General features: G+C 46.5%; 1 protein-coding gene across 1 annotated transcript in view; it reads left to right on the top strand.

The window, feature by feature from the left end:
• Positions 1 to 11,460, top strand: part of adgrl1a (adhesion G protein-coupled receptor L1a) — a 51,801-nt gene that overhangs the window by 9,501 nt on the left and 30,840 nt on the right. The window contains 3 exon segments of the mRNA XM_035655564.1: positions 2,390 to 2,603; positions 3,759 to 3,867; positions 3,869 to 3,887. Coding sequence (XP_035511457.1) covers positions 2,390 to 2,603; positions 3,759 to 3,867; positions 3,869 to 3,887 — 342 coding nt within the window.

Raw genomic sequence — 11,460 nt, 5'->3', positions numbered from 1 at the left:
CAAACCAAACACTGGCTGTAGTTTTTTTTTTGAGTTTTTGTGAGTTTCGCAGCCACTATAATTTCTCCTACACACTTCCCAGCCTGTTCTCATTTCCAGACCATCAAATACAGATACACAAGGTGTTCAGTTTGTTGCAATCTGGAACTTCAATGCTAGATACCACTAAATCCTACACACTGGTCCTTTAACATAAACACCTACTTCAAAACAAAAGCTACAAAATTAAATCAAGTGCTCCTTTGGTTGTTCTATTGAAAAGCTGAGCTCTTCCTCTGTAACAGTTTATATTAGCGCTCAGTGGAATGACTGTAGGTGGCCCTGAAAAGCCAGAACTATTTACCATATAAAATGGGTTTGGTATGTAAAGTATGTTTAACATGTGGTCTGCCCCCTCTGGTTGGGGCTATTGTTCCCGTAGTGTTGGTCCAGAGTGTAAGTGGACTGAGTGTGATCACTCCTGGTGGCCCCCTTCAGTTTTACTCTCATCTTGGCTCACTGTATGGTTCTAATCGCTGGCCAGCTGTATGCTGCTGTGTACTTACACCACAGGGTAGTTCAGAGAACATGGCCACACACTGACACTGTGCATTGTAATCCCTCTGTGACACCAGGACACTGTGTGTCTATATAAGTGTATGCATGCATGCAAGTATGCGTGTGCTCTACAGTGAACGTGCACATGCCTCTGCCCAGTATGCCCACTTTTGTGCTAATTTGCTTGTGTGGGTTTTTGCATTTGTTGTGTGGATTTGTTTGACTGGCCTCGCCTGCTGTTTGCATCTCTGTGTGCTTTAATTAGTATGCGCTTTCGCATCTAGGCCTTTGTGATTTGGCACTGGCACTGCATGCTGGCGAGGCATAAAAGATTTGAAGTCTGTCTGTGCTAGTCATTCAGACTTAATGGCGTTAGTTATACAACTGAACTCAAGTCCCCACTGCATAAATGGGTGGCATTTAGAAATATGAGCAAGTCCGATGGCAGTGAATCATGTAGCGCACCGCTGCAGAGCATGTCTGGGATGACTGACATTGACATTGACCCAGATGGGCACTCCTCCTGAATGGACAACGGCTGAAACCTAAGCAGTGCTAGCTCAGTGTCAGGAAGGGAAAACAGCCCCGCTCTGTGGGTTTCAGCACTAACAGTAGTGGGGAAGAGGGGCTGACTCAGTGTCCTCGTCTGCTGCTAAGCCCGTCTGGCAGGGAAGAATGCTGTGCAGTGAGAGCTTCAGTTTATAAAGAACTTCCAAATTCTAGCCTGCTTAAGTGGCACTAGCACTGCTCTTTTTAGATTTGACAATGCCAAGGAGAGCTCACTCAAAGCCTGCTGTTCCTTCAGGACAGCGGACAGCACCTACCAGTCTCTGATGCAGCTCCAACATTTCAAATGTTATTTTCCCTAGTCTTGTGAGTTCAGGACCATGGACAGCAGCTCTCACAGTACAGAGAAACTGTCCTTCAATGCAGCAAATTTCACTGCACGATCACTCACTCTGCCTCTACTCCTATTCTGTTTCTGTGCCCCTGCCTCCACCTGGGCTGTAAAGGAAGCCGGCAGCCATTTTGTTATTTTTTTGTGTGTGAAGCTGAATGTGGAGGCATTTGGAAAAGTATGCAGTTATGGAGAGCTGAAGAGACTGCAAGTGTCTCTCACAGTACCTCTTTGCAGCCCTCTTTCATGCCTCTCAGTCTGGCTCAACGATTAACCCTGAGTACCCCATGGTCCCTGCTGACCCTTCTCCACACAGAGACCTGCTGCTGGCCACAGCAGTACATTGACATGCCTCTCAGACGTCTGATTAGCAGCAGTGGGTGTGCAAATGGTGTACACACAAGAGGTGAAGGTGCACACAGACACTAATCCTCCTTTTTTTTGCTTGTTCCACATTACTTCCCTCTAATTCAGAGAGAATCCTAAGGTGCTGATCTGACACCTTGTTGAGGTGGAATAGACTGAAGGATGCTAGAAAGGACACACAGTTCTTGTGATAAGCTGCTGCCTGGCTGTGTGTAGGAGTTTGTTAACATTTGAAACTCTCACAGTTTGTTTCACAAGTGGTGCAATATCTTATTGGAGAAGCTGGTATGGCTGCAAATCCTCCATGCCAATATGTGATCTGTGATGTTCCAATGTGAAAACTGGATTGCCAGACTGTGCATCAACAGAACTGAAATATTACTGCTCAATTAAGGCGAGTCAATAATAGCTTATTTGTGTTTAACATGAGGACAATAGGAACCATTTTCATTCGCCCTGCTCTTGTCAAATACTACACATCATATTTACAATGTGGTCAAATAATAAAGTGCCTCCTAAAAGTATTAAGGTTCATTGAATTGTCAATAACTTTGCCTCTCTCTCTCTCTCTCTCTCTTTCCACTCCAGCTCTGAGCCGGTCAATGATGCCCTTCGGCTTGATGCGTCGAGAGCTGGCGTGTGAAGGCTACCCGATCGAGTTGCGCTGCCCTGGAAGTGATGTCATCATGATTGAGACTGCCAACTATGGCCGGACCGATGACAAGATCTGTGACGCAGACCCCTTCCAAATGGAGAATGTGCAGTGCTACCTTCCTGACGCCTTCAAGATAATGTCACAGAGGTAACCATTGATCTGTTTTGGTCTTGTGTATGTGTTTGTACAGAGTCAGAGTCCATTATTGGCTGAGGAAACAAGATATCATTTCACAACATAATTCGTCCAGAATTTCCTGCTTTTCCTCCTGAGGTGTTGATATCTTGTGTGAAATACTGAATTCAGCATCCTTATTCTGTGCAGAGCACCACTGTATCTTGGAGAGATGTGCATGTGTACGGTGATGTGTGTGTGTTTAGTTGTGCATACATGCACGAGTGTGTGTATGTGAATGCGTATGTTTTGGATTGTTACAAGAGTGTTTGTAGGGCTTCCTACAGCTGCTCTCTGTGTTTGCGCTCAGCATCTGCTTCCTCTGAGCTCAGATCAATGGAAGCCCTCTCCTAGCTATCCATCACGCATGTAATGGAGGCACAGGGTGCTAGCTTGGGGAGAGAGCAAAGGAGGGAGGGAAGTGGCAGGGGGTGGAGGAGAGAACTGAGGGGGTAAAGGAAGGAGAGAGACAGCTAGAAATGATGGGATGATAGAGTGAGTTCAGCATAGATTTGAGATATGAAGGGAGTAAAAGACAGCACAGGGGAGAAACGCTAAAAGCTGGATAGAGAAGGATTATGTGATGAGAATGAAAATACATGTGTGTGGATGTGTATCTTTTCTACTGTGTGTGCGTGTGTTTCTCGGGGTTTGCAAACGTGAGAAGTCATGCAGCGATGCGGTTTAGATGTAGGTATTATGTGCATATAAATGTTTTTCCTGTGTGTGTGGTGTAGAGTATTTGCCTTAGCCCCCCTCGTCCTTCCCTGTTCTCTCACCTCTAATTGCTCCCACTCACAATCCCCCAGGAGAGGAGCCTCTTACGTCACTCGCCCTCTCTCTGCCTCTTCCCTCCCTCCTTTTCTCTCTCTATCCTTCGTCCGACTCCTTTTCCTCCTCCCTTACTCCCTCTCTGTTTTCCACCTCCCCTCGGGTGCAGCTGTCACATGATCTAGTCTAGTGTGAAATTACTCTCTTCCCTACCGTTCTTTCCGTCTTTTAGAGCCTGAAGATGGTTTTTTTTTGCACCCTCTGTCTGTCTTACAATGGCACTCGTCATTTTTTTATCACTTACTTTCTCCCGTCTCTGTTTTCTCCCTTCCATCCCCTGTCTGTCTCCTCTCGCAGGTGTAATAACCGAACCCAGTGTGTGGTGGTAGCAGGGTCGGACGTGTTCCCAGACCCCTGCCCAGGGACCTACAAGTACCTGGAGGAACGGTGCCTGGCGAGATCCATTTCACGAGTGCGTCCCCTACAGTGAGGTACTGAATGAGACCTTGTCACCCCCTCCCACCTCCCCACCCTCCTCACCCCATTCACCGCCCCTCCCATCCCTCCCTTTACCCCCCACCCGAACTTCCTATCCCCTCACCAATACCCAAAAAACCCTTGACAAATGACATTCTCACATTCACACGTGCACACTTGCTCTCTCTGGCTTTTTTCACCACAAGCAAAACAAAACGAGACAGTTCTATTCACCTGCTTTCTCTCTCTCTCTCTCTCTCTGTCTCTCTCGTACACTTCCACTGCACAGGCACACACATGCACACAGTCACACAGACGCGCTAAACCTTTTTTCTTCATCGACAGAGCGACGCACCAGTGAGAGGGATTTTCACATGGGGGAAGGTGCTCCACAAATACAGGGTCCGATAATCACACACACCCACCACAAACGTGGGGTCAGCCCTTATTGGCGATCACAGTATTGTAACACACACCGCCCCGCACTCACACACTGTTTGACCCAGGGGCATACCACTGCCTTTATCTGCTGCCAAACACCTTTGCTGTCCCTCTGATTTCCAATAAAAATTAAAATTGGGCGCAGTGAGATTGGGAGTCAGGGGGCGTTGTGTGTATGCTGCACCTCACAATAGCAATGTTAACACAAACAGCAAAGGGCTTATTTTAGTCCACATGACCTGGAGCGCCTCACATTTTAATGTCCCCATGGTAACGGCTGACTTCCTCACGGCACTGCTCAAAGCTCCATGGCAGGTGTGACATACACACATGCCTGCACACACACACACACACAACATACATACACACAAACGTCTACCTCACACTTACAAAAAGGGGGACACACAGTTGCTCTCTTTCTCTCTCCCTCTGACTCTTTCTCCTCTGAGCAAGCATGCACACACAAACAAGAGCACACAAACACAGCCAAAGGAGCAGACACAGAAAGGATTATATGGTGTTGTGTTGATTCTCGTTCATGTGAAAATCTCCGCTCCCCTCCTCCCTCTCATGTATTACTCTCAGCATTGATCCCCTCACTGTGCAGGAACACCTGGCTGGAGGGGAGGGGCAGTGGCGCTCCCCTCCACAGGTCAGAAGCAGAATTGAGGTGCAGGAAGGGGTGGAATGACAATTGAGGGTGTTGGGGTGGTGGGGAATTGGGATACATGGGTCTTCTTGGGGTGAAGGGGCTTTTTGATTGATCAGGGTGGGGATGTGGGGTGATTATCTCTGCTTTTTCCTCAGGCACAGCTGTGGTGAGCCACGGGTTCGAGTCGACGGCAAGCTGCTAACCTCCTTTGCCCTCTTCTTCTTCTTCTTCTACTACTTCTTTTGTCTCATCTCTTCTCTCTGAGGTCTCTCACTCATCCTCCCTTTGCTTATGATCTCTCACAGTCAATACCACCTCTTTTCATGTCTCTGAACCCTCTTTCTATATTCTGCTTTTCTCTCTTTCACCTACCATCTACACTCAAAGGTCTTTAATCTTCATCTATCGACAAATTTTTCTCATTCTTCTTCTATTTATACTCTCTGTCCATCAATCTGCCACGATATCTTATCATTATTATCTGTCTCTTCCGCTGTCTCTGTTGTTTTTTTCTTTTACAGGAGGGACAAATATTCGAAATCCAACCATCCAGCCCTGGTGGAGAGGCTCAGAGAAACTCAGGGACTTCCAAGCACCTCTTTCAGTTTTTGCCCTTGGTCTGCTCAGTGATTTTGTGCCCTCAGTTTACCTTTTGAGAGACTTTGTTGAGTCAGGTTGCAGCCACAGTCACAGATAAGAAGAGGTTAGCTGGCTTTCTTGCCACTAGGGATTATTCTCTGGTGTGAATCTTTTCTTCACATCCTTCCAAGTGGCAACAAGTGTTCCTCTCGAGTCTCCTCTGCCCTCTGTTCACCTGTCTTTCAGTCGATGTTAGCTGCGGTCAAATTGACCCTCTCCAGGCGCGTGACTTTGTTTGTTAGTCCTCTGGTAGTTTTGTGCTGTAGCTTGGTGTTCTGTATTGTTTTGTCCATAGAGGGTCATGTAGCATTGCTCCGTTGTACCTACCTCCTTCTCCTCACGCATTCTAACCTTGTCTTTTTCCCTCTGACTGCACAAGGGAGCGTGCTCTCTCTCCTCAAAGCAATCAAAGGGATGATTAAATAGCTGCTGACTTGCATTTTTTCCCCCTGTGTTTGGAAAAAAACTTTGTTGATTGCGTCTGAAGTATGGCGCGGCTTAGAAAATTGGAAGCTGATCCCTCTATGATGAAAAGCCCCGCCTGTGTGAGGTGACAAAGAAGAGCCAATTACCCCTGTCCTCTGCCACTCTCTTCCACTGGAGACATACAACCACGCTACACTCACACACCCACGCAGAATCACACACATATGAACACAACTCATACTGAGGGCTGCTGTACGTGTTCATCTGACAAAGTAAATACGACCTGACACATTCAGACTCAGAGCTGGAACTGTTCATCCCAAAACCTAGTCATCGTCACACCACACGCCGCTCAACTCGGCCACTTTTAATTACCAGGAGAGGGGGCGCGTCGCTCTCTTCAGTTCTGCCTCAGCAGAGATTTGTCAAGATTAATTGAATTTGCTGCTGCTAATCGCTCTGGTAATGCCCCAACGTTCACGTCTGGCTGGGAACACTGGGCACTCTGGCATAATCCCAGGCTGACGCATGTTTTCCGTTGGTTGTCTTGATGAAAAGGTTAACAATAGAGAGATGATATGTTAAGGTTGTGTGTCGTAGCAGCTGAGATGGTGTGCAGCCATGTTGATGGCTGAGTGTGATGTTTGCGTCTGACAGGGTCCTCTGTGTGTGTGTCACACAGGCGCCATGTTACCAGTCACCTGAAACTGCGAGGTGACAGCCACAGCCGAGCTGACACACACACCTCTGTCGGCTGTGCTCAAACAAGGGTCTAGAACGCGTGTGTGTGTTGTTGCGCGTGGGATTGCCTTGGCAAAAATACAACATCCGCCAACAAGTCAAATCATATCTCATCGAGCCAAAAAGCCCTGCGAGGCCTTCCCGCCACATAGCATTGTTTTTGCCAACCGGAACAGAGCAAGACAAAACGGCTCAACTGAACTCTCATTTTGCACTGTCACAGCCTGCTGTAGACTGCTGGATTGCATTAAGACATCACAGATCCATGCACACAGCTGCAGCGTGTATTTACTGCAGTGGAAACCCTACACTGCAGTCTTAACACAGATGTACACTGAGTCAAAGTAAATCTACCCTGCGAGAGAACTATACCTGCCCCCCCTCCCCCTCCAGGACACAGTGCTACATCATTATTGACTCGTAATTCTCTCCGTTTGGGCCATCCATGGTAGCCATGCCAGAGCCATTAAACTTACTGTTGTGCCTCTGCTTCATCAGCTGTGGTTTATCTTGTTAATATGCACACTGCAGGTAGCTGAAGAACCGGGTTTAAAAGCGCCTACTCAGTAGAGATTTTGCAGTGCTTCTTGGGTAACTCTGTATTCTCCACTATCACATTGTTATTTTGTGGCTCTGCCACTGTTTCACTTTATAAAATTGATTCTTCCCCACAAATGTATTCAGCACTGCCTGTTCATTATGAGACATTGCTTTTTGGACACAAAGCCACTGGAAATGATAGTTGACTTGTTGGGATGAGTTTGTCAGTAAAAGGAATAATGGTGTTGTAATATGACAAGTTTTCAGGGGAGGTGAGGAAACACTTTGATGTAGCTAAAAATGAAATTCTATTAATATGTATTGGACCGCTATTAGACGTGAGGCTCATAAATGTTTGGTGAATGAGAAGCAGGAGGCTTTGCTTACGCCATGGAAAAGGATGACTCTTTACCGTGAAAAATGTTAAGTGAGAGAAGTAGAAAAAAGAGAGGGGGACAGGACAGAAGAAGCTGGAGAGGACACACTATCTCTCAGCACTGTGAAAGAGACAGAGGAGGCGAAGTTGTCCTGCAGTACTCCAACAATGTGTGTGTGTGTGTGTGTGTGTGTGTGTGTGTATATATATTTGAGAGTGTGTGTTTCTAGCTGTACTCATTAGTGTGGGAGTAATTGATAGGGTTGTAGAGAGCGCTGAGCAGAGTGATTAAGGGGAGAGAGGGCAGTGGCTTATTTCTCAAAAGGGCCCTGAAAGAGAAATGCTGAATGAATCAGACAAACAACCAAGGTGGCCTTAAACTAACCTCCTGCTCACTGTGAGGACAGTTTGATGAGTTTCTGTCTCTTTTCTCTGTGTTTGTGTGTGTATGTGTGTCCTTAGGTATGTGTGATGATATCGTGTGTGTTTGTGCTTAGTGTCTATTTTTCAGGACAACCGAGAGCAAAAGAAACGGAGTCAACAGAAGTCTTCCACCTACCCTATTCTTCTTCTCCCTTTCTGCAGCATTGAATATGTTTTCTTTCTCTTTCTGTCTCTCTACATGTCACTATCAAACCAATCTTAGTCAAATCATTTCCCTTCCCTTTAGTAAACCATCGTTTGAGGACTGTAACGTCACACAAAGTGGACAAGCTCTGCTGTCAGTATGCCTGACTTCATATTTTCAAGCTCTGCTGAATTCTGGTGTCCCCATGCACCCCCCCTGCAGTTGTTTCAGTGAGGATGAAAGCTCCCGATGTTCTCTGGTCGGTCTCTCCCTCCCCTAACCTTGGAGCTAATGATTGCAGTCGCACTTGGTGGTAGGGATGTAATGCTTTCTTGCCCCCTGCCCCAGCTTCACAGGACTCGTATTCATAGCTTGGCTATGTTTACCCCTCTAGGCTGAAAATGGCTACCATTCCCCAGGTCTTCATGGAGGATGTTTGTCCAGTTTGATCTTGGCATGAGATGATAAATGATCAGTGTTGCTGCTGATACTGATGCTGCCTCTGTTGTAATGCTGCCAAGATGCAAGGCCATCCCCCACACAGATCAGGCTATTGCTAACGCTCCCTTTTTCCTTTTTATTTTACTCACTCTTTGTCTCTTTACATCTCTCTCACTCTAGCTTTCTCTCTCTCTCTCTCTCTCCCTCTCTTTCTCTCTCTCTCACCTTTTTCCTTTTTTTATGGGCAACCCTGCGAGGTGTCATGACAATTTCACAAAGATCTCTGGGGACATCAGACTTCCTGCGACACATACGCGACAATCACGCTCACAGCGGGAAACCACCAGCCATGTGCCTTTTGACATGTTTCTTCCCGAGAGACATGACGATCTACACGCACACCACTTGTGCCACAGCAAACGCAGTGGAAAGGCATGTGCCAGCGCTGTAATGTAAAAGGCGGAGCTGAGATCCTTGCAAGCTTCTTCTCGACTCTCCAGCTGCTCACGGACATCCCCAGACACAGCCAAACAAGCAGGTACCAAACAGCGTCACCGATGTCGAGGGAGCCACGCCTTACCTGTTCATGTCAGCTGAGACTTTGGTGTGACTCAACACACCAACCTATTGATTCGTGTGTGATGAGCCCGCTGTAGACATTTCTCTCATTTCTCTTTTGTCTCTACCCCCCCCCCCCCCCCCCCCCCCCCCAACCATGTTTCTTGGTTTCTCTCTGTTTCTGAGGCGTTCCACTCTGTCAAGCCCTCCCTTTCCCCTGTTGTTTGTTCTCTTTTTCTTTGATGAGCCAGCCTCGGCCAGGCAAGCCGGCAGCTCCCCATTGATTGGATGGTCGATGGGTTGAGTGTTTTTGCTGGCTTCTATAGCGAGCATCCTGACTCTGTAAATTGAGCAAAGCCAAAAGCACCGCTTTCTTTAGATCAAGGGACCGCTCTAATGTCAAAACAAACTGTACTTGGAGAGAGAGGAGAGAGGAATTCAATGATCCCTGCAACGCCAACTAGCCACCGATAGAGACATCCTCATCGCCACCTTTCCATTTATCATCCCTCCATTCTCTTACTCTACCTTTCCCACTCTTTGTTTACTTCCACAGCTGAAGCTACGACTACAGCTCAAAGATGCTCTCCCTCAGTTTCCCTCTTTTACAGGTTCCTGGAGCTGTGTTTTGGCCGTAAGGAAAAGTGGGGGGAAGAGAGGGAGGGATGTGGCAATAAGAGGGTGGAGGTGGGGTCGAGAGTGTGTGGTTGGGGGTGGATTGTGTTGTTGGGGGATTATTGATAAAGATGAAATGAAATGGAAATGGATTTAAACCCAGGTCAGGCCATTTTCCCCTCCTCATTTTCCATTTGAGCCATCTTTTCTCTGAGTAGCCAACCATAACACAGACAGATAACTTGCTTTAAAAAAGAGAGAGAGAAAGGACAGCGTTTTATTTAATCTCAATTTTCTCTTTTTTCCTGCACCTGTTTTTCTTTCGTTCTCTTTACTTTCCCTATCTCTCTCTTCCTTACTGTCCTTCTCTTTTATCTTTCTATCTCCTTCTTTCTCCTTTTTCCGATGCTTGAATAGAAGTGGATCAAAAAGGTAAAGACCACAATGAACATAACAACCACAGCTCGCCCCTTCCTCCCTTATCCTCCTCCCTTGTCTTCCTTCCTCCCCCCATACCCCCTCCTAACCCAGCACCTTGTGTAGTGGTCATGTTTGATGTTGATATCCCTCCCTTTTCCTTCTCGATCTCTAATCGCCTCCTCTGCCCTTTCTCTTTCTATCTCTCTTTGAACTATAACCAAAACTCTAAAATCCTTCTAGATTTCCTCCTTGGTTCTGATGACACCAGCCTGACCTGCACGCACGCATACACACTCACACAGACACACAAAAAGGCATCATGGGAGGTCAGTCCACTATCTATGAGAGATAAACGAGAGATTAACTTCATTCCTTTCCTGTACGAAGCACATCTTAGCCTAAACTTGCAGACGACATACATTCATTTCATCTCATGGATGGCAAATCTTTCCTTTTATTTCCATCCCTTTCAAAAACTCTCCTCTTCACACCGTTGCATCACATAGTCAATTGACATTTCTCATTACATTTCTCAAGTATTTTTTCCGCTCATTTCGCTACTGAAATTTATTTGTCCCTCCAGATCTAAGAAAATAATTCTCCTCTCTCTCTTTACATCACTCAGCTCCTCCTTTTCTCCATACTGTATCTCTTCCCCTCTTTTTTTAGTTTCTCAGGACCGATTCAAAGTTTGTTGTTGCTGTAATCTCGAGGCAAAACATTGTGTTAAGATAACACAGTAACTGGCCAAAGTTGCTCTCAGTACCATTTTTACAGTATCCCATTTCCAGGTGCTTCAGTGTCTCATTCTGTCTCTCTTCCTTTTTTTAATTAATCACACTTCCATGTAACTCCTTTTCTCTCACTGTCCTCTTACTTCTCATTCTTCCTTTCTCTGCTTCTCTTTCTCTCACCTTTCTTTGATTGGTTTATCTCTCAGATCACATCTGGCCATCACAAGCAGCTGCAGGCTCTTTTGAGCATCTTTTACACTCCTCTTCCTTCTCCTCTCGTCTCCCTCTCTCCCTCTCCTTCTACACTTTGTCACTGTCACGACTCTGTTTTCTTTATTGCACTGTGAACTTGTGCCCCCCTATACCCGTTCACATCAGTGAGTCCCTCCTGGTTCCTTATGTGTTCAATGAGGCTCCGGAGGGGGAGGAGA

The sequence above is a fragment of the Morone saxatilis genome, unplaced genomic scaffold (assembly GCF_004916995.1).
Source record: "Morone saxatilis isolate NCDOM2014 unplaced genomic scaffold, NCSU_SB_2.0 Contig14, whole genome shotgun sequence".
NCBI classification, from domain to species: Eukaryota; Metazoa; Chordata; class Actinopteri; family Moronidae; genus Morone; species Morone saxatilis.
This window is presented reverse-complemented; position numbering and strand designations above follow the sequence as displayed.